Source organism: Coffea eugenioides, chromosome 2, assembly GCF_003713205.1.
Source record: "Coffea eugenioides isolate CCC68of chromosome 2, Ceug_1.0, whole genome shotgun sequence".
Lineage (NCBI taxonomy): Eukaryota > Viridiplantae > Streptophyta > Magnoliopsida > Gentianales > Rubiaceae > Coffea > Coffea eugenioides.
Genome location: NC_040036.1, coordinates 25,142,926 through 25,165,906, shown reverse-complemented (window position 1 = coordinate 25,165,906; position 22,981 = coordinate 25,142,926). Strand labels below are relative to the sequence as shown.

Sequence of the window (22,981 nt, the reverse complement as noted above, 5' to 3'; positions counted from 1 at the left end):
TTTTTTTGGGTTAATTCCACTTTGTCCCCCCAAACTTTTGACGATTACCCACTTCAGTCCCTAAACTTTAAAATGGGGCACTTAAGTCCCTAAACTTATAAATACATTCCACTTAAGTCCTTAAACTTATAAAATGTGACACTTAAATCCCTAAACCCTTATAAAATGGGACACTTCGACCACCAACGGCATTCAGGATTTGTTAACAATTTTCCTTAAGTGGGATGTATTTATAAATTTAGGGACTTAAGTGTCCCATTTTGAAGTTTAGGGACTGAAGTGGGTAATCGTCCAAAGTTTGGGGGGACAAAGTGGTATTAACCCTTTTTTTTGGCTCTACGCATCTAATTGTTACAATATATATATATATATATATTTTTTATATAAAAATTCTAAAAAGTAGCTCAGCAATCCCTGAATGGCCTCTAAGTCATTGAAGGGTTGCCAAAATATTACTAGCAGAAATGGTGGATTGGATACGGAGGTAGGTGGAGTCTGGCGGCTCAACTTTTTCTAGTCAATGGGTTGAATTTGTACAGGATGTGAAAACTATCCCTAGATTTGTTCTTAAACATTTCGTCGATTCCACCTATGTTCTCTCTTTCCCCCCTACAACGACCACTTATTTTGAGGTTTATTAAAATTTTAGAGCCATTCTTTCAAGACCCGTTAGTTAGTTTATTGATGAAATGCATAGCAAATATTCCAAGAGCTGCAAACAAAAATTTATGTCATGCAGACGCAAATCTCACCAAATTGGGGGCTGCGTTTCGTTTTTTTCATTTTTCATTTCCCCATTGGAGAACAAGTTGTTCAAACTTCAAAGTTGGTAGGAGTAAAAATGCAAAAGGTTTTCAATCTTCAACTTCCACGTCTTGAAATGCCTAATTTGTGGTAGAACCAAATTGAATTTTATTTCCCAGCCGACATGCAGTTCAATCCTGAGGCATCATCAAGTAAGTGGATACTAAAACATCGTGAGATACAAATTCTTTCATGTCGGATTGAATTATTTGGCAGGAGACAAAAATAATTAGAGTGAAAACAGCTACTACGTATAATGTTAAAAAGAAAAAAAAAACGTTTTGGTTTCTCTTTTCCTGTTTGGTTTTGTATGCATTAGTAAAGCTACAGCACGAGACTGTTTGTATTAACTGTTTTTGGGGTATTTTTAAAATATTTTACTGTAACAACGTAGGTAAACAATTTTTACTATGAATGAGGCTGTTTTTTTTTTTTTTTTTTTGTTTTTAAGATTGTTTTTGTGTTTTTGGGATTATTTTTTATTTGTATCTTATTATAACATTGTATATGAAAAAATTGTTCATAAAAAATGACCAATTGAACAAGACTTTAGTCTTTTTTTTTTTTTTTTTGTCAGCAACAATATATTGTATAATCTATTCTATTCTTATTTAAGGGGAAGGGGAGTTTAAGGAGGCTTGTGTTAGAAACTAGTGAGTATATAGAGTTAACTAAATCAAAGAAATGCTATGGTACTATCCTTAAATTTTTTTTGTTGAAGCCTTGAAGGTGGGGTTTAAGATTTGAACCCTCACCTATGACCTAAGGAGGTTTGATCAAGGCTTCAGTCGTTGCTCTCTTAGTTTAATTCACCTTACAAATCAAACGAATGCACAACTTCAGTCAGAAAATTCTGCATGCGGACCACGTTAATTCATTAAAAAATTGGAAAGCATTCATATCCTACCCTTACTCAACGGCCCCGATCTCTTCCTCGGTTTCTCCTCCCCCATCCAACCATCCTGTCTCATGCCACCACATCACATGCTCTTCCTCTTCTTCTTCCCCAGTCTCTATCTGTCAATGATCTTCCACCCATTCAAATCTCTGTCCCTTTTCCGCCCTACCCCAGTTCTCAGTAGTATCTTTTGTCCTTTCAACCATTCATCTCTTGCCATACACAAGAATTGGATATTAGTAATAGTAGTAGTGTTTTCAGTTGCTGACGATCTGATAACAGCTTTTTTTTCCCTTGGGTTAGAAACTGAAAATCAACCGAATCAGTCCATACTACATTTGAGCTGAACTCAACGCTCAATGAGGCATATAGACAGGAACTAATTGTTGAATAACCATCGAGCTAAGAGCAAAACGGCACCATTTGTATCTAAAACCAATCATCCCAATTTTCAAGTAAACATGCAAAACCTCAAATATACAGGTCCAAATCCTTTTTATTGACTCAATTGGTGTACATATACTCAAATTATATGCACCCAAAATTAAATACTTACTATAATTCGGTGATTCCCTTTTCCACTTCTTAGATGTACTTCTCATTTTTCAAATCATCTGGGATAAGTTCTTGATTTTTGGTTTTATGGGGAGGAGCAAGCAAACTAGTAACACATTAATGGTAGTGCAGTATATTCCTTGCAGTTGAACAAACAAATCAATACCAAAATAAAGCAAAGCTTTTGTACCTCTTTCGGTCTCCAATAGAGTAGTGTCTTCTTGTGCCTCTTTTTTTATCCCTCTCTCACACACCAATTTTTGTAGTACAACGTCATATATCATCATCATTCAATAAAACACAGCAACAAAATCAAATTAATAAGTCCACCAACTCTCCTCCCTCCCTTCTCGATATAATCTATCCACCCCGAAGAAACACACCCCCTAATTCTTCTCCCTCCCAAGTCCCCACCAACACCACTACCAGAAGAGAGTCATGGCTTCTTCTTCTTCCCTCACTCTCTCCCAGGCCGTTCTCGCCGGCTCCATCCCTCGCCATGGCTCTTCCAACCCCCACCTCCCTTCTGTTTCCTTCCCCACATTTTCTGGCCTTAAATCCGCCCCCTCCACAACCACCACTGCTACCTCCCGCCGCCGCAGTCCCTCCGTCCCAACAGCGGGTCGACGCCAAGCCCAGGTCTTGGCCTCAGCTGCAGTAGAAACTCTGGAGAAAACCGACACGGCCCTTTTAGAAAAGTCCATCAATACCATCCGTTTCTTGGCCGTCGATGCTGTCGAGAAGGCTAATTCCGGTCACCCGGGTCTACCCATGGGTTGTGCTCCAATGGGTCATATTCTTTATGATGAGGTCATGAAGTATAATCCCAAGAATCCTTATTGGTTCAACAGGGACCGGTTTGTTCTCTCAGCCGGCCATGGATGTATGCTTCAGTATGCTTTGCTTCACCTTGCTGGATATGACTCTGTCAAGGTCAACACTTCTTAATCGTAGTTTCTGTGTGAATTCATCCGTTTATCCGATCTAACTGGTGCAGTCCCAGATGTTTTTTTTTTTTGTTTTGGGTTAGAAGATTGGATTTTGGATCTGGTTTTTTCTTGGATTAGTGGTTTTCCAACTCTGCATGTCATTTTCGAGGTCGGCTTGTTAGAACATTGCTGAAGATCGGATTTTCAATGCATTTTGCTGTGATGTTTGACTTTTGCACCTCATTTTGGAGGTGGTTTTGGTGGAGAATCTGGTAAAAATTGGATTTTGAATGGAATTTTACTGGATTATATCTGATCTTGTTTTATAATTAGCTTACATTTATTATTTTCTGTAGCCTTTTCAATTATTTGGTACTGTTTAGAGTTGGTTGCTGATTTTTTTTTCACTGGTCTGCTTTTAGTTTGTTTAATTCACCTGGTATAAGATGATTGTATTACTTGAGCTAGTAAATGGAGCCTGGGTTTTTAAAGTAGCAAGATGGAGGTGATATTGTCCTGTGCAGGAAGGTTTTAAGTTGTTTTCATGACATTGCTTGTGCTGGATTGAGTTATGGAGTGGGTTTTTTTTTTCTCCCATTGGACTGAATGTGTTTCCATGGGATATTTAGGAGGAAGATTTGAAGCAGTTCCGCCAATGGGGAAGCAAAACTCCGGGTCATCCTGAGAACTTTGAGACACCTGGTGTTGAAGTCACCACTGGTTAGATAGAATTTAGTTCAGCTAGTATATTTGGACGTTGAACGGAGTGGTGGGACTAATCGTTGTCTCTCATTGCTTTTGATTAGGTCCGCTTGGCCAAGGTATTGCAAATGCTGTTGGTTTAGCCCTTGCTGAGAAACACTTGGCTGCTCGTTACAACAAACCGGATGCCGAGATTGTTGACCACTACACGTAATATGACTTCCTGAATTGTTAATAGTTGTTTCAATTTTCTGGGGTCTCAAATGCCAGTTCTCTATGTTCTTTAATGACGGGACTTTTACATCTTATATAGATATGTTATCCTTGGTGATGGATGTCAAATGGAGGGGGTCTCAAATGAAGTTAGCTCCCTTGCTGGCCACTGGGGACTTGGAAAGCTGATTGCCTTCTATGATGATAACCATATTTCAATTGATGGTGATACTGAAATTGCTTTTACCGAGAGTGTCGAACTCCGGTTTGAGGCTCTTGGATGGCATGTTATCTGGGTCAAGAATGGTAATACAGGTTATGATGAAATTCGTGCTGCCATCAAGGAAGCAAAGGCTGTAAAAGACAAGCCTACCTTGATCAAGGTCAGATACTGATTATGCTTCATCTTGAGCCTTACTTCATGTTTTCCTATAGTTGTTGCTGCATTTATCTCTAAAACAGTTCCTCCGCTAAAGTGAATGGGCTGGTAGATTTGAAATATTTCCGGCTTGATTGCTTGGTGTTTCTTCCTGCATTCTTCAAATTGGGATATTTTTGTTAAATATATTTCTTCCATACAGGTTACCACAACAATTGGTTATGGATCCCCCAACAAGGCAAACTCATACAGTGTACATGGCAGTGCGTTGGGTGCCAAGGAAGTAGAGGCCACTAGGCAGAACCTTGGATGGCCTTATGAGCCTTTCCATGTTCCTGAGGATGTCAAGAAGTATGAATGATCTTGCCTGCTTCTTGAATTGGATAAAGCTTGGTTAACTTTTTCTTGAAAACTTACAATTGTGATCATTTTTTCTTCAGACACTGGAGCCGCCATGTTCCTGTGGGTGCTGCTTATGAAGCTGAATGGAATGCCAAATTTGCTGAATATGAAAAAAAATATCCAGAAGAAGCTGCTGAGTTGAAGTCCCTCATAACTGGTGAATTGCCAGCTGGATGGGAGAAAGCGCTTCCTGTAAGTAGCTAAGAAACAGATTTGCTCTTTTATTTCACCTTGTGACATCGAGATTCATTCTGTTAATTTGCATATATATATTATCCTTTGTCTTTGGAAACTTTTCTTTTGGACTAAACAAATTGGACTCAATTATATTTAGTGTCTGCTTTCAAGTCAGATCTATTGACCTGGCATTGCAGTCCCTTCCCTTGTCCTGTGGTTTGATTCAGTTGTGATTTTTATACTTTTGCCCTCAGGCATACACTCCTGAGAGCCCAGCTGATGCCACCAGAAACCTGTCTCAGCAAAATCTTAATGCCCTTGTTAAGGTTCTCCCTGGTCTGCTTGGTGGGAGTGCTGATCTTGCCTCCTCTAACATGACCCTTCTTAAAATGTATGGTGACTTCCAAACGAAGACACCAGAAGAACGTAATGTTAGGTTTGGTGTACGTGAGCATGGTATGGGATCCATCTGTAATGGGATTGCTCTCCACAGCCCTGGCCTACTTCCCTACTGTGCAACTTTCTTTGTGTTCACTGACTACATGAGAGCTGCCATTAGGATATCTGCCTTGTCTGAGGCCGGTGTTATCTACGTGATGACTCATGATTCAATTGGGCTGGGAGAAGATGGACCCACCCATCAGCCAATTGAGCACTTGGCAAGTTTTCGGGCAATGCCTAATATTTTGATGTTGCGTCCAGCTGATGGCAATGAGACAGCTGGTTCTTACAAGGTAGCTGTCCTCAATAGGAAGAGACCATCAATCCTTGCTCTCTCAAGGCAAAAGTTGCCCCAACTTGCTGGAACTTCTATTGAAGGAGTGGCAAAGGGTGGCTACATTATATCAGACAACTCTTCAGGCAACAAGCCTGATGTGATCTTGATTGGAACTGGTTCAGAGTTGGAAATTGCAGCCAAAGCTGCTGATGAACTAAGAAAGGAAGGGAAGGCCGTCAGAGTTGTCTCTCTTGTTTCATGGGAGCTTTTTGATGAGCAATCAGCTGAGTACAAGGAAAGTGTCTTTCCAGCGGCTGTAACAGCTAGGGTTAGCATCGAGGCTGGATCAACATTCGGATGGGAAAAGATTGTTGGACCTAAAGGAAAAGCAATCGGAATTGACCGATTTGGTGCTAGTGCTCCTGCAGGAAAAATATACAAGGAGCTTGGCATTACAGCAGAGGCTGTTGTAGCTGCAGCGAAAAGTGTTTCTTAGGCTTCAGAAAATGGGATTTCCAGTTGCTCGTTCTGTGCTGAGGTATTTTGGATTCGTTATATGGGGCATGCAGTTTACAGCAAAAACCCTTGGTGAGGTACTTGGCTCAATTGACTGCCATTTGACATTTCATAATAAGAGAAGAAATATTTCTTGCTTTAGCAGCTGCCTTCATCGGTGGAGCAATTTGAGGCTGCAGAGAGGAGGCAGTTTAGGATGCTTCTGAACTTGTACACTGGAACATGGTTTTTGTAATTTGATGTGGTTATTTGATTGGAGGTCCTTTTTGTTTGTTTGTTTGTTTTTTTTCCTCTTTATTATGTTTTCTCATGTTTTAATAGATAAATGAGACTAATAAGCTCTCCTCCACATTGCCATGTATCATCAAAACTGCTCGCAGAGTCTTTGAATGGTGAGTAGCTTTTCTGAGTCATTTTGCTGTGATTGGAAATGTGATGTTCTGCGCTTCTTAACGATATTAAACGGACCAATAAGAGTTCCAATGTTCGTTATATGATATCTTGGATAAACACAGAGTAAATTTCAGAATTTGTATTGAGATGGACTGCTGCGGAGCTTCAAACCTTTCAAAACCTGTGTGGGGCAACCCAATCTCTTTAGGCTGAGAATGAGGATTTCCTAAGCCAGAAACAAACAAACAATGTATGGGACCGGGAGTGGGGTGATGAATGATGATCCATCCGTTGTTATGTGGTTGTTGAATGTTGCGGGTGTGGCTATTTCATATGTGGTAGTTGAACTTCTGGCTCTCAGCCTGCCTATCCTCAACGTACGTACTTGTCTACTAGTATTATACCAGAGTACCATTTTCTTGTGCAGAGGCAACAGGTTTACCTTGCCTTAGCTGAAGAGCTCAAATTATTGCACTTTATTTCCTTGGAAGTTGGAAGTATAGTTTGGTATGGACCGTGAAAAAAGTATCCTCCCATAGAATAATATGCCTTGAGAATGGTAAAAAGCATATTCTCCTTCTATGCAAAATGCAACGCAGTTCTTTATTTAATTACAAACGTCCAATGGCCAACCACAGGATGATTTAATGGTGAGACACTCGCGAGCGAGTTTTATTATATATAACCAGTTTCTTAAGAATAATCCAATTATGGTCGTTTATTAAAAAAATTTCCCCGAGTCAAAAAAACTCTTGTACAGAATCATGTGATAGTGCATAGAACAATTCAACACCTACCTAACCGGGAACTTCGAAGTCAAGACTTTAGTACTATCCAACAACTTCAGATCAGTGATGTTCTGTATAATTGTTCATTAAGCAGGATCATGTGTTAGGTGAAGATCTTTGAGAGTATTAACAGGAGAGTGTCGCACGGGCAATCGTCCATCCGCTGTTCCGACCCAGCATAAGTGTAATATTTGCCAAAGAAACGAAAGATAAATTCATATCAAAGCCCTCCCTTGTGTTTTTTAAGGGGTTTGGGGCTATCAAATTCAGACATTTCTAGTCCATTCTTTTCCTTTTCCTTTTTACAGAGACGAAAGATTGCTGAATTCTGAATGAAAAAAAACTACAATCGAATCGACCTCAATCAAGAGTCCCATTGCATCTGTAACACCGTCAGTTGAAATCAAGAGTCCCAAAATTGAATTGGTTTAGAAGAACAATCTCTAGTACCTTGTGAGCTAACTGATATTGCCATCCCAACTAAACTCGAGTTGGCATAAGCTAGCTAGTGTTCAACTGCCCTATTAGCGTACTTGAAAGTAAGGCAACGAAGTGCCAAATAGAATGAGCCCTTTAACCTTTTGCCAGCCTTTTCTCTTTATTTACTTTGTAGACATTTTTTTAAGGAAAATTCTACAGTGTGATGTGATAACCACATTATGGTAAATCACACTGCTGTTGAAAGAAAAAGGAAAACAGGAGAGGAGTGTCAGTGTATGTATGGGTTCTTAGTCAAGGCTCTTAAGCTTCCTGCGTTCCCATTCCCCCAACTCCTTGTTCCCACATTGATTCCCCAACTCCTTGTTCCCACATCGGTTATGAGAGGTGTGTGTGTGTAGGATTTAAGGCCCATGAGTTTACCCAGAAGTCAGCAATTATCTTTTGAGTAAACTGATGAAATTACCTTGGATTCTGTGTGCGTGTGTCTCTTTGCGCGGTTGAAAGGTAAATCACACTGTAGAAATAAGTGTGTGACCCAAAAAAAAAAAAAAAAAACTCTTGAGATACCACTAACGTGACGGTGACATACCACATGATGGATGATCCTATCTTTAATCAACAAAAGCAGAAATTACTTTGCCCAATCCAATTTTAATCCTTATCAAGGCAACAGTAACAAAGAGAGTAAACAAAGCAAGATAAGCCATACTTCACTCATCATCAAGGTGCAGTTAAGAAAATAGCGAAACAGTTGACCTTATCAAAAACCAAAACACAAAGACAACAATGTAATTATATTTCCACGAGCTGGAATATTACAGTGTCATATGCTGAAGCACAATGTACCCAGAGGCTGTTCCTACGCAGAGAGCTTCTTAGATATCAAGACGGATGCTTTCCATGTAAATCGGGATTAGAAATCCTTCAATGATAGATGATCCTGCAAAGCTCTAGCAGTTCTCATTTCTCAACAGCAATAACCCGATAATAAATGCAAAAATTTGGCTTTCTTGTATACAGTACAGTGTCAAAGTGTCAATAATATGAATACAAGGTTATATGCTTTTATGAAAACCTCAGCAGCATATTTCCTTCTTTTATTTATTCTGAAGAGGTAGACTTTCATAATTTCTACAGAAAACAATTAGATTCTGCTATTTAAGATTAAAAAAGACATGCAATTTGACCTGAACTATTCTGCCACTTAGCTAAACCCATAATATCACGTTAAAGTATGCTAAAATCAAAAGTTGTAACCCTCAAATTCGAAGAGTCCAGAATAAAGAGGCGGCCAACTATGCCATAGCCGCTTGTTTCTTTCCTTTCTTGCTATCGGAGGCCATGATCATTCTTGAAAGAATATCTGCTTGCTTAGTGTTTCCCTCTGCATTAAGGGTCTTGATTAAGTCTTCATAGCTATTTTTGTCTGTAACTCCTCCTTTCTCCGTTATCTTGCACAGAATTGAATATGCATTAAGAGTTTTTCCAGCAGCTAAAAGGCCATCCAAAACTTTATCATAGCTGGAGAAGTCAACACTATAATCTCTCTGTAAACAATGATCTAACAACTTCAAAGCAGCAATTGTCTTCCCTTTCTCACAGAGAATGGACAGAAGATTATCAAAGTTAGGTGCAAGTCCATTTTGCATAAGCAATTCAATTCTTCCCAGGGCTTCCTCTACATGGCCCCTCAGAAGGAGAGCCTCCAAGATTTTAGCAATCAAATCCATGTGCTCTTTCACACCCTTCTCCAGCATAGTCATCATCACCCTGCTTGCTGTTTGAACCCTTCCATCTGCAAACAAGCTCTCCATCACTGACCTATATAGAGACGAGTCTGGCAGATGACCATTCTCAATCATAGTATCCAAAGCTGACTTAGCATCAGCAGGCTCATCCTTGGTCAAGTAACTTTCGATAAGTGATACGTGAGCACTTGCTTCTGAAACAACCTTCCTCCTAACCATGATTGTCAAAAGTTCAGAAGCTGACTCAGGAGTACCTTCTTTTGAATGGCCACGAATCAGATTGTTGAAGGCAACTGGATCCTGGACACCCATTTTCATCAACTGTCGCAAAAGCAACTCAGCTTTTCTTGTCTGTCCATTGTTGCATAGATGCTCAATGACTGGATTGTAAGCACTAGGCTCCATTTGCAAAGTAGTCTGTGGTCTTAAGATGATTTCCTTCTCTATAAGCTTATCCAACAATTGAACAGCTCGTTGATACGCACCAGCCTTACAGAAATTCTCTATCAGGATACCATAATGCCCAGCGTCTGTTGGAATACTCAAGCGAATCATTGCTTTGAGCACATCAGCAGCCGCATCCAAATGACCTGCCTCGCACTGTCCAGACAACAGTCTCGTGAAGATTGAGTCATCATTTGGAGCAATATGTCTTTCGACCATCTCCTTCAAAATCTTATCAGCTTCGGACATCTTGTCTGCATCACACAGCCCTGGCAACAAGGTTGAGTACGTAATAGCATTTGGCTTAATCCCAAATTTCTTCATTTCTTCCAGAAATCTCAATGCATTGTCAACTCCCCCAGCAGAAACAAAACCCTTAATCAAAGTCGTGTAAGTTATCACTGATGGCTCTAAATTCCTCCCCTTCATCTCCACGAAATACTTCTCAGCCTCCTCCATGTTTTTAACACGACAATACCCATTGATCATGGTATTATAAGTGACAACATCAGGTGAAATTTCCCTACTTTTCATCTCCTCAAAGAACCTTACCGCACTTTCCACTTTCGAAGAAAGGAAAAACCCCCAAATCATAAGGTTATAGGTATGCCTTGTGGGCTCAATCCCCTCCTTCAACATCTTATTAAAGTACCTCTTGGCCATCCCATACCGCCCTCTGCGCATTATAACCTTAAACAAAGCATCATACGTTTTTATCGTCCTCTGAACCCCCAACTCCTCCATTTTTTGAAACAGCTGCACACTCTCCTGCACAATGCCCGCGCTACCATAGCTCTCAATCAACAGAACCCACATATCCTCATCCCACTCGACCCCCTTTTGTGGCAGATCCAACAGAATACACCTGGCGTGATTGAGCTTCGAAGCTCGGCCTAAAATCTCAATAATTTTCAAATGGGTTTCTCTAGTATGCTGAAAAAGTCCAGCCCTTTCCACCCATCTGAAGAACTGGAGCGCGTGCTCAGAGTTTTTCGCACCATGAAGTACATTATAAACAAGTTCATGATCAAAGCTAGGAACCAAATTGCGAATAGAATTCTGTAAACGGGTAGTCCAAGCACGATTAGCCATCATTCTACAGATAATATCTTCTAATTTTTCTGGGTTTTTCTGAAGACGACGATGCTTACCTCTTGGGCTTCTGGATGGCGTTGCCGCAGGATCAACATTCCGTGTTTCTGGCCCAGTGGATTCAGTTGGTGAAATGGGCGCTGTTCCCTGATCTGGGTTACTACCTGGGGATGAGCAGAAGAAGAAGAGGGATTTTAGCGAAAGTGGGGTGGAGACATTTGAGAGGTTTCTGGGATGGAAATGAGATGGTTTCGAAGCTGAAAGATACGCCATTCTTCGAATCGATTTTTAAGGTTTTGATCCGGGAGGGATTTGGGAAAGTGAGGGATTGAAGTTTTACGCTCAGACTTCCATGGGAGAGACGAGAGAGGGAGAGATGGAGTTGTGGAAAGGAAAGCAGTAACTCAAGCACTGTTAGGGTTTAAGCCTTTAAGGGAGGAGGAGTTGGGTTGGTGGTCGAGTGAACGTGGTTCATGGCCCAACCATGCACCGCGCAGTTGTTAAGCCTTTTTTTTTTTTTTTTTTTTTTGTCGAACCCCTGTTTGGCATTTGAATTTTTTGCTAAGTTTGTCTGCTATAAATTTTTTAAAAACTTTAGTTACAGTAGTCTCGAAATTTTTTTAAAGTTTTTAAACTATACATTTCAAAATATTTAAAAATTTATACATTTCAAAAAATTTTTTAAAAACTTCAACAGTAAAGTTTTAGACAAACACTCAAAAAACTCGCTTGCCAAACGAGGTCTATGAGTATTGTATTACTTGAAACAAAAGTATTTACAAAATAAATGATGACTCGATACAATCTAATGTACTATTAGCACAAAAGATTGGGATTAATCCATTTTACATCTTGATAATTAAGGTACTAAACTGAACATTTAGATCATTTCTATTCACCGGTACCAGGTTTGTTTGGATTGAGCATTATTTACCCAGTTTTATTTGCTTACATCATCATTACAATTTTCAATACACCTTTTTATCTCACATACATCACATCACAAAAAGTATATTGTTTGTTTGGATTGTAAGTTATTTGGGATTATTTGGGATATTTTTACTGTAGCACTTTTTGTGATGTGATGTATGTGAGATAAAAACTAATGAATGGCACGTATTAATGTGTTGTTGTCCATGCAATGCATCCATAGGTTTTTTCCGTTGGATTTGCTTGGCACCTTCAGCAAGTTGTTGAATTTGATTCTTGCTTGTTCTTTCTCTCATTGCTCATCTCATTAGGTCCCATTCAGCACCCATGTCACTTTTTTTTTTTTTTTTTTTGTTAACGAAGACAAAGGATTTGCTTTGTCAGCTCTTTAACTTAGGGTTCACACTTCCAAAGAATTGAATGACCGATTCAATTTAGATCGAAAATTGGATATTGGTAAAACAGAATTCGAAAAAATTGCTTAAGGTCTAATCTTAAAACTTGGTAAAATAATTTGGGAATGAATATTGAAATACGATTCTTGAATTCCAGATCACCGATCAAAATTATCGTATTTTAATTAAAAATATATTTCATGCCTACTAGTATCATATTATTAATGTATTAATCAATAATGTTATAAGTTATAATTTATGCTTATAAACAAATATGTGACTTTAAAAGCATATTAATTAACATATTACTAATAACTTTTATATTATTAATTACATATTAAATATACTTAGCTAATGCATATTAGAAAATCAATCTTAAATTTTCGATATTTTCTTGAAATGCCAATTATTCAGTCGAGATCCAATTACCACTATTCAATTACCAAATAAAAGTTTGGATGGTAATTGAATGTGACTTTGTTGAAAAAAAATCAAAAAAAAATTTGAGTTTTTTTTTTTTTTTTTAACCAAAACCGATGAACACCACCCTTATATCTGACCATGGGTTGGAAAACCGTGTTCATGCCCATTGTTCACCCAAGATAGAAAAGGCAAGGAAAGATACAAAAGCAAGAATGATCATTCTCTGGATTTCTTCTAATTATCCAGGAAATAAAGGATACATTACACTTAAAAGAATCTCACAATCCCTAACAACCCATGGTTACTAAAAAAAATTACAGACTCTTTTCCTTCTACTAAAAAATTCAATTAAGAGTAATTTTTATTTTCTTTTACTATTATTGAAATTTCATAGAGAGTCATTTCCAACTAGGAATAGTTACTGGTGACTTAATTACATCTTATCAATCAAAAACATGAAGTAGTTGAATGCTTGATCTCATGCTTTCACCCCGATTGAACTACTTCCCTGGCGATGTTGTTGTAATTTCCAATCAACCAATAAAAAAACGAAGACAACAAGCTTTCAAAATTTTAAGGGGGGAAAAAGTAAAAAATGATCAACTTCACAATTTGGGTTTTTTTTTTAAGTCACAATTCACAGGCTAGAAACTCATAAGTGCAGTATGTCGGTTAGGGACACACGGGACGTATAGATTGACAGATAATTATTATTCCGGGTAAAAAACAAAAAAGCCCCCTGTGGTAAGCCTAATACACAGAAAAATCCCCTATGGTTTCAAAATATACAATACGACACCTCATGTTTTGAACTAAATTATAAAGGTGACGGAATCCGTTAAACTTAACGGAAATGACTTATTGGAACCTAAAAAAAATTTTTTATGCCTATTTTTTATCAAATATACATATTCTACCCCTTAACCCTCAATTCTCTCTACTTAGAGAATAAAACAAATGATTTTTTTGAGCTGTCTTTTGCTTAATTATATCAGTGCATTTTGGTCATTTCGTCCATTTCCGTTAAGTTTAACGGATTCCGTCACCTTTACAATTTAGTTCAAAGCATGAGGGATCGTGTTGTATATTTTGAAACCATGGGGAGCTTTTCTATGTATTAGGTTAACCACAGGGGGCCTTTTTGTTTTTTACCCTTATTCCTAATACGCTCTTAAAGCGTTTGGAAGACCGAAAAGAAAATCTTAAAGTACTTAAAACTCGGACTACGATTGAGTTTGTCTTTACGCTATCATTTTTTAATATGTGTCCCATATATACAAAATGACATTAAAATTCAATTTAAAATTAAGTGACATACATCTAATAATGATAAAAATGACAGCTGATAATTTATCATTTTTTGAACATACGCTACATATGTAAAAAAAAATGATATTCAAATTCAATTTGAAATTAAGTGACATACATTCAATAACAAAACCGTATACACTATATCAGTAACATTATTTCATAATGATTATCTCAAAGCAAACATTATTAGCCGAATTGTTAAACTAGAAGTTGAATGAATGTATATGATTGACTTTAACTTGGCAACTATTTTTGTATAATCAAAATGACAAAATAAAAAGAAACAAAAAGATTCTCTCTCTCTTTCTTTCCTCCCGGGCGTGGGATTAAGGGGTAGTTGTGGTGGCTGTTGGGGGAATGCAAAGGGTTCTTGAAGTTGGAAGTGACTCAAATTGTAATGCTCTTAAGCTATGGCAAACCATTGGCATTAGGCACCCGCACCACTCCAACTATTTTAGTCTATATGCTTGTTTAACGGACAAAAGTGGTTGGTAGAACGGTGACAGTCAAATCTATGGGATCACTATTGTCATGGGACCATTCTTGCCGAATTGCTTATTTTCTCACTATTGTTATGGGACCCCACCAAACCAAACCCCCCCAAGTCTTCCAATCCAACTTCCCTTCCCTGCCTACCTAACCCCTCCTCCATCCCAAATAATTGGTAGCTGCATCAGAACTTAAATTGAAAGAACATAAAGCAAGAAAGAGGGATTACTTCTCATCCTTGTCCCCTCTATTCTGCAGCAAAAGGAGAAATGGCTCAAGCAATCCAAGCTCCTCAATTCACTACACCTAAAGTCTCAAAACTCCAAAACCAGTATTCTTCACCACATTCTTTAATCTTTGGGTCAAGAATTGCGAAAGGTTCACCAAAATATTCATGGGTTTTGAGTAAAGATTCGATGTTGACTAGAGGTAGGTCTCCTTTGAAGGTTTTTGCTTCAGTGGCCGCGGCTGAGAAGCCGTCTACTGTGCCAGAGATTGTGCTTCAGCCTATTAAAGAGATATCTGGCACCGTCAAGTTGCCTGGCTCAAAATCCCTCTCCAATCGCATTCTTCTCCTTGCTGCCCTGGCTGAGGTAATCTATAATATTTAAGAATCATGCAGTTATACGACCCTTCTGCTAAGCATTGTAAAAGCTACTATGAGTGACTTTTTCTTCTTCTTTGTGCTATACATTTCTGTTTAATCATTATACTCTTGATGAATTGTTGATTTTGACTTCTTTCCTCTTTAGGAATTATATATTTTTTCAAATTAACCTGCATTTGGTTAATTTGGAGTTTTGATTCAGTTCATTGTGGGATGTGGAGTACGTGTGTTTGAAAGACTTCATGCAGTAGAATGCTGTATTTTACAAAAGTTGGCTAATGGAGACTGGTTAGGTTCAAGGACTGTAGTTAAAGCACTTTCAGTCAGACGATGCAAGTAATTTGGAGCGTATATTCAAAAGAACCAAATCTTGTTCAGTGTTCACTTGCTTTTATTACAGATTAATGACTGAAAAGATAAGAGGGAATGTTAAGCACCTTTTGCACTTGACTTTTCTAGTTTTGCCAAGTGTGTTGGAGATGATTCAGGATTCTAGTCATGGTGACTTTACGAGAGCTGAAAGACTCTTGAGAGCAATCTTTTGGAAGTTCATAATTGTTGTAAGAGTGCTATATAGATGCAAGCACAGCTTTTAATATATATATATATATATATATATATATATATATGTATATGCATATGTATATTTGTTTAGTCTATTATCTGAGATTGGAAACTTGAGTTGCAGCATTTTCATGCACTTCTGTCTCTAAATTTGCAGTTATTGGATAAAAATTTAATGGGTTCTTCATGTTTAGTCTTTAGTTGTTCTTATACGAAATTAACTAGACTTTATCTGTCTTTTACTTTGTTTCTATAAGGAAAGAAGTTCTATAAAAAATTGGTCACTAAAAGTTGTTAGAACTGATTTTCTACAATATGTGTTTAAGTCCGCCCCTCACTCTATTCTCCCTCTCCACCCATTCAGAAGAAAATAAAACAAAAGAATATGGAAAAGCAAGAAAGAAATGAGATTTTCTTGTATTTGAAAAGGTGCTCCTGTAATCTTTTGCCTGCAAGAAGAGACCAAATTGTGGCATGTTTATGCTGGTTCTACAGTTCGTAGTTTCATTCAGAATTGAGAAGTTTTCCACCTCAAAACAGACCATAAGATATTGATAATTCTGTAGATTGCTCTTCTGATGGATGCAACTTAACTGTAGTCTGCATTATGTTATAGTTTCGCTATCCTAACAGAATGCTCTTATATAATAATTTCGTCCCAGGATTGGCTATTGTTTACAATAGCAACGCATACATAAAATGTTTCTAATCGCTTTTTGGTTTAGTTCTTTTACAAAGTAGTATTTCTGTTAAAGAATCACAATAATCCTCAATCTCAAGAACTTATTGGATTTCAGTTCTGCTTGTTTCCCAGGGAAGAACTGTTGTTGATAACTTGTTGGACAGTGATGATATCCATTACATGCTCGGTGCTTTAAAGACACTGGGTCTGCATGTGGAAGATAATCGCGCTGTACAGCAAGCAATTGTAGAAGGTTGTGGTGGTCTATTTCCTGTTGGTAAAGAATCTAAAGGTGAAATTCAACTATTCCTGGGAAATGCTGGAACAGCTATGCGCCCATTGACTGCAGCAGTTGCTGCTGCTGGTGGGAATTCAAGGTCCATATCCTTATTTTTCTAGTTACAAATGTCACCCAACTTTTATATATTAATATGTATGCTGCAAATTGGTTTAAAATTTTCCTCAGAAATTAGTGATTGCTCACCATGATTGCATTTTCGGGATAGTTACTTTGTTTTTTAAATTAATGAAGTTAAATTCAAACTGGAATTTTATGTTTCAGCTATGTACTTGATGGAGTTCCTAGAATGAGGGAGAGGCCAATTGGTGATCTGGTCTCTGGTCTTAAGCAGCTTGGTTCTGATGTTGATTGTTTTCTTGGTACAAATTGCCCCCCAGTTCGTGTAGTGGGAAAGGGAGGCCTTCCCGGGGGGAAGGTGAGTTTAACATCGTCTAAACATGCTTAATTGCTTATTCCTTGATTTAAAAGAAAAGCAAAGAGGACAATCCATGCTTTATTAATATACGCATGCATGAGAAAAGAAGAGCTGTGTAGACATTGCAGCTGACTTGTCATTCTCCACTTCTGAGACATTCCTCTTGTTAGCAGGGCAGACAATGATGTTCACCACACTCTTTTGTTTTTGTGTTTTTGGATTCTGGGCTAATGTAATTATTTTATTAATTTCTGGGGGTTGATCAGGTGCTACTGTACACCCCAAGACAGAATATCCACTATCACCTCCCCTTGTCGAGGCTCCGGGCCAATGTCATTTCGCCAATCTGTTTTCTTCTTTCAATTTGTTGTGAAGCTTGGATTAGCTTCAGTCCTGATTCAAGAAACGGATACTTAATTAGACAATTAAGTATAGAAAATGAGAGATTCAAAGTAATGAGAAAGTGACTTGTAAATTATGAAGCCCCATGGAGATTGCTTATTAATGAAATTGTAAAAGTGACCAAGATGCAAGGGGAATATTTTTGCTAAACATTTTTGCAAAGACCACCTATTTTACACTTTCTTACTGGGTTCAGCACTCAATAAGCTCCACCAGGAACTGCCAAGCATTTGGTCCTGATTTTCTTCCCCTCTTAGTAACAAAATCAAAAGCAGGACCAAAGTGTGGGTAATTAGTCTAAACAAACATGAATCTGTGAATGAGAAATACAATTTCATATATGCACAGCATTGGATGGGACAATGGTAAAATTTCTTTAGTGGGTTGTTGGGTTTAGTACTGGGAATCACTATTCATTTCATCCTTGCAATTCTGCTTCTGCCTCTGAATGAAGAAAGACTTCTCAGAAATGGCATGGCCTACCAAGAAAGGCATGGGACTCGTGGGGCTGGGCTCTCTTTTTCTTATCTTACTATATTTTGAAATAGGTTACTTGGATTGACGATGAACATGTATTTTGATCATCACTGGCAGGTGAAGCTCTCTGGATCTATCAGTAGTCAATACCTAACTGCTTTACTCATGGCAGCTCCACTGGCTCTAGGAGATGTTGAGATTGAAATTATTGATAAACTCATTTCTGTTCCTTATGTTGAAATGACTTTGAAACTGATGGACCGGTTTGGGGTCACTGTAGAGCATAGTGGTAGTTGGGACAGATTCCTGGTTCATGGGGGTCAGAAATACAAGTAAGTGTACTTGTATTGAGTAAAATGGACTTTAGTAGCTTGTTGTGTAGCAAGTAAAAAGATTATCATTTTGTCAGGTCTCCTGGAAAAGCTTATGTTGAAGGTGATGCCTCAAGTGCCAGTTACTTCTTAGCTGGTGCAGCTGTTACTGGTGGTACCATTACCGTCGAAGGTTGTGGGACTGGCAGTTTACAGGTAAAATGCATGCTGGCATGTTGTATCTCTCTTTTTCTTGTTCTGAAGATAATTACGTCATTCAGACAAGAAGGCCCTTTCTGCGTTATGTCCATGGTGAAAACTTGACTCTTGTCTTTTATTGAGAAGTGAATGTTGTGTTGCTGCAAACTTAAAGTATCTTGGATTTAAATAGGTTATGCAGTATCACCTTGCTAACATGGTTTTGAATGTTTTGTGCACGTAAATTGCATGGCATTCATCATCTCATTTCTTTTTGTTTCTTTCCTTTCTAAAGGGTGACGTGAAATTTGCTGAGGTTCTTGAGGAAATGGGTGCTGAAGTCACCTGGACAGAAAACAGTGTTATTGTTAAAGGACCGCGGAGGGATTCTTCCAGAAGAAAACACCTTCGTGCCATTGATATCAACATGAACAAAATGCCAGATGTTGCCATGACCCTTGCTGTAGTTGCACTTTTCGCGGATGGTTCCACTGCAATAAGAGATGGTATGAATGTTACTGGTTTACCGAATATAAGAGTCAATTAAAGCTGTTTCAAATTTCATTGGAATAACAGAAGTTCTAGATCACTGATCAGGACATAATTGGCTTTTCGTTAACAAGAAGCAAAATGCCATTAGTTTCTAGGTGTTCATAAGCTATATAATATGAATAATTTGGAATCATATTCCATAATATAATACTTTATGCAAAGCGAATTCTTTTGAGAAAACTAGGAATTCCTTGATTAATGCTCTACGGCAAGTTTAAAATAGAACTTATTGTCGTGTTAAGGATACCTCTTTGAATTCATCCTTGAAAATTGATATTTCAGTTTTCTTTGTCTACAGCATAATGTGAAAATGTTTGGATCGTATGGTAATCTGGTCTAATGTCTTATTAGCTGAACTAGGAATTTGTTAATTTCTTAGGTATTTACAATTGGAAAATATGCTTTCGAGGATAAATATACCATTATTCTGTAACTTATGAGAACTGGATTATCTTGAACAGTACATGAGTTTAGAATCCAATAGATTTTTGAGGTTAGGATCGGTTACCGGTCCTAGCTCCGCGTCAGTATGCATGATCTGATAATCTGCTTTTAGCTTTTCTTTTCTGTTTTAATACTCTGCCTGTTTCCTTTGCTATTTCTTCATCACCCTGAGATATTTCGTCTGACTTAACTTATGTTCTCAGTGGCTAGCTGGAGAGTGAAGGAAACTGAGCGGATGATTGCTATATGCACAGAGCTTAGAAAGGTTAATTTTGTGATGCATCATTATTTTTCAATCTCACAAGCCTTGCATGTTTTCTCGAAAATTCTCCTTGTAACACTCATCCATACATTTCCTACAATTTCAGTTAGGGGCTACAGTTGAAGAAGGGCCAGATTACTGCATAATCACTCCACCAGAGAAGTTAAATATTACATCAATTGATACTTATGATGATCACAGAATGGCTATGGCTTTTTCTCTGGCGGCATGTGCAGGTGTTCCTGTAACCATCAAGGATCCTGGCTGCACACGCAAAACCTTCCCTGATTACTTTGATGTCCTTGAAAAGTTCTCAAAGCACTGAATAAACTTTTTGGAACGATATGTAGCATCACATAAAGAATGTGAACAATTTTAGAGGGCTGCTACAAGAATGGAGTTTCCAGTCTCTTTGTGCAGGAGATGTTGGATGCTTGCAGCCCCTTATCTTAGTGAGAGTGTTCAACATGGGTCAGGAAGTCAAGTTGTTTTGCTGAAGCCGTGGATAGATTAAAATCTGTGTGCTGGTTTAACTCAAATTCTTGGTAAACGAGTGTGTGTATCTCTAGCAACTTATTACATGGAAAGATCCCTTTTTGTTGGCTCTGCATTTGAATGAAAGTCATTAAAATTGATAGTTTCACATTGGATATCCGTATATTTACTTGGTCAGAGTCTCGCGCGGTGGGAAAGTGAAAACTTTGTATTTTGCACGAATGGACACTAAAAAGAACGTGGGACATGCAGATAGAGTTAAAGCCGTGTAGAAAACAGTTGGAAGAAAGTAGATTGCCGCAGCATACTACATGGCAATCAGTCTGCAACTTCTTAAAAAGTTTGGTAGGCTGATGATGGGCTCTTTGTGAGCTGCCAGGCTGCTAGACAAGGAAACTTGAGAGTATTGACTTTGAATGCATTTGCCAGCAAGAGAAGCCCCGAGTCCTTTCAAAGACAGACCGTGATACTGGTTGAATCCACTAACTATACCTTCTGGAAACCAGACAAACTTAGCTGGCTTTAGTCAAATGCATAGTCTTTCGCGGAGGAGGCAGAATTCATTTTCCTTACGTTAAGTAGGTTAAAGTAGGCATCCAAGCCCTGCGCTTGTTGAACTTTCAGACTTTTCTTTTACCTTTCTATGACTATGTCATGCAAGGGATAAGTTTGTGTGCACCTAAAACAAGCAAACAGAAGAAAACAAAGAGTGCAGAATTTGGCTTCAAGAAGTTCCAGTCTTTTCTCACATTGTTTATGGAATTTTTGACAATGTGCATTTAGGAACCTGAAGAGGAGCTGAAAATCTGGGAACCGACAATAACAACAACAAATCCATCTTTTTCTATGAGCTTGTCTTCATGCTTTTCAGATCTGTAAAGTTCATTTATCTGTCAATCTTGCTTGCGTGGGTTTTATTAAGTAGAAAAGCAGGGAACATGATGCTGACTTATAAAAGAAACTGCTAGGAAAGACATGGTTCCCTTACCTTCCGCTTCAGATAGTCACATGTAGCAGACGGTGGCCGTCTGTCTCATTCATGTTAGTATTTCATATTTTTCTAGTATTTTGCACATCGACCGCAGATTTAACTTTTCTTGTAAAACATATAGGATACCCAACAAACTGTCAGTTCCTGCTCTAGGAATTTATCCTACTATTTGGGGTGGCAGAAAACTTTTTTTTAAGTATCTTGGAGATCACTCCATTTTACTTGCAAGGTGACAATGAGCTTTGAGCTGAAGGAAACTAGCACTAGTTTGGTCAAGTCTAGTAGTCTAGTGCTGTTTTTCTAACCAATAATCTTCACGTACACATTCATCACATGATGCTAGCAGTAGCCTAACCAAAATTGGGACATAAGACACTAGAAATAAAAGAGTTCTTGAAAAGGGGCTTTTGCCTTCCTTTCAAGTATTACCACACACTAAGTGTGACTGACAACCCCAACTCTCACATGATTTTGTCTCCTTTCCTCTCTACCATTAATTCACCTCCAAATCTCACCCAACCCACCCCCACCTCAAACTGATCAAATACAGAGAAAGAAGATAAGGGCCATGTTTTGAAGGAAAAACCAAAGTCCAAAATTTCAGGTTTCCAGAGACTGAAAAGATGAATGCAGCAAGTCGGTGGAAAGGAAGAAAACACATTATCAATCATGCTGAGGGAAAAGATCAAAAGTCTTGCTGTCCATACTGTTATCAACAGTACCGTCGAAAGTCCACATCTTATGAGAATTATATTCCTCATCAAAATATTCCAAGCCAGAGAAAGAAAAAGCCTTTCTTTGTTTTGATTCTCAAGAAAGATAATAGTGAAAGCATGCAATTCTTTCCCATTGATTTTGTTAATTCCAATCCATTATACTTCTCTTCTCCCTCGTACTCATCAGCTGCTATTTGTAGTATTTTTATTTGAGAATAGCAGGATAATGTGTAGCTTTTTTGGAGTAAAACATGATCCAGCTAGAGTAAAATAACGTTATCTTTAAGAAAAATGACGTTTTCTTTTGCAGCCTGAGTATGAGTTTTTGCTTGTAGCAATGCTTGAAGAAACGTGTTTTAGAGATTTATATAATATTTTACGAAACACTAGTGAAAGTTCCCGCACAAAAAAAAAAAAAAAAAACCTGAGGAAATTGCGTGCATGTTTCGGTTCTTAGTTTTGAGTTGTACTATTTGCCCTAACGTAAATGACATGCAGAAGTTATAAGGATGGATGATCAGTCAACGTAGTAATGCAATAGATTTTTGCTTAATTTGTGTTTTTCTTTTTATTATTTCTTGTAACCTACCATAATCATCTACCCTTTAATGTCATTATTTCTTATGGGATCTAAAAATTTGAAGTAGTGTTTCTAATGGATATGATCATGAGGATGTATAAGAGAAATGGGGGTTTGCTTCGAGCACTGAAAAGTCAATACAAAATTGAAGTATCTTGAAAATTAACCGAGTTATGACCGTGATATATATTACATATTAAGCTTGATATTACTGTCATCTTACACCAACTTATACTC

The 22,981-nt window shown here is 38.0% G+C and overlaps 3 protein-coding genes across 3 annotated transcripts; 2 read left to right on the top strand and 1 right to left on the bottom strand.

The window, feature by feature from the left end:
- The first annotated feature begins 2,583 nt into the window (after positions 1-2,583).
- On the top strand, positions 2,584-6,706 carry LOC113761007 (transketolase, chloroplastic). Its single transcript, XM_027303799.1, has 7 exons — positions 2,584-3,190; positions 3,816-3,906; positions 3,993-4,098; positions 4,202-4,484; positions 4,683-4,831; positions 4,921-5,074; positions 5,314-6,706. Exons 1-7 carry the CDS (start codon positions 2,696-2,698, stop codon positions 6,271-6,273), a joined length of 2,238 nt encoding a protein of 745 aa, XP_027159600.1. The 5' UTR covers positions 2,584-2,695; the 3' UTR covers positions 6,274-6,706.
- A 2,197-nt stretch (positions 6,707-8,903) lies between these two features.
- Positions 8,904-11,597, bottom strand: LOC113763716 (pentatricopeptide repeat-containing protein At2g37230-like). The gene has a single exon (XM_027307621.1). The coding sequence runs from the start codon at positions 11,470-11,472 to the stop codon at positions 9,211-9,213; it is 2,262 nt and encodes a 753-aa protein (XP_027163422.1). The 5' UTR covers positions 11,473-11,597; the 3' UTR covers positions 8,904-9,210.
- A 3,327-nt stretch (positions 11,598-14,924) lies between these two features.
- On the top strand, positions 14,925-20,607 carry LOC113759310 (3-phosphoshikimate 1-carboxyvinyltransferase 2). The gene is made up of 8 exons (XM_027301876.1): positions 14,925-15,340; positions 16,733-16,977; positions 17,163-17,316; positions 18,313-18,527; positions 18,605-18,722; positions 19,000-19,210; positions 19,904-19,965; positions 20,069-20,607. The coding sequence occupies exons 1-8, from the start codon at positions 15,017-15,019 to the stop codon at positions 20,285-20,287; spliced, it is 1,548 nt and encodes a 515-aa protein (XP_027157677.1). The 5' UTR covers positions 14,925-15,016; the 3' UTR covers positions 20,288-20,607.
- Positions 20,608-22,981: the final 2,374 nt, after the last annotated feature.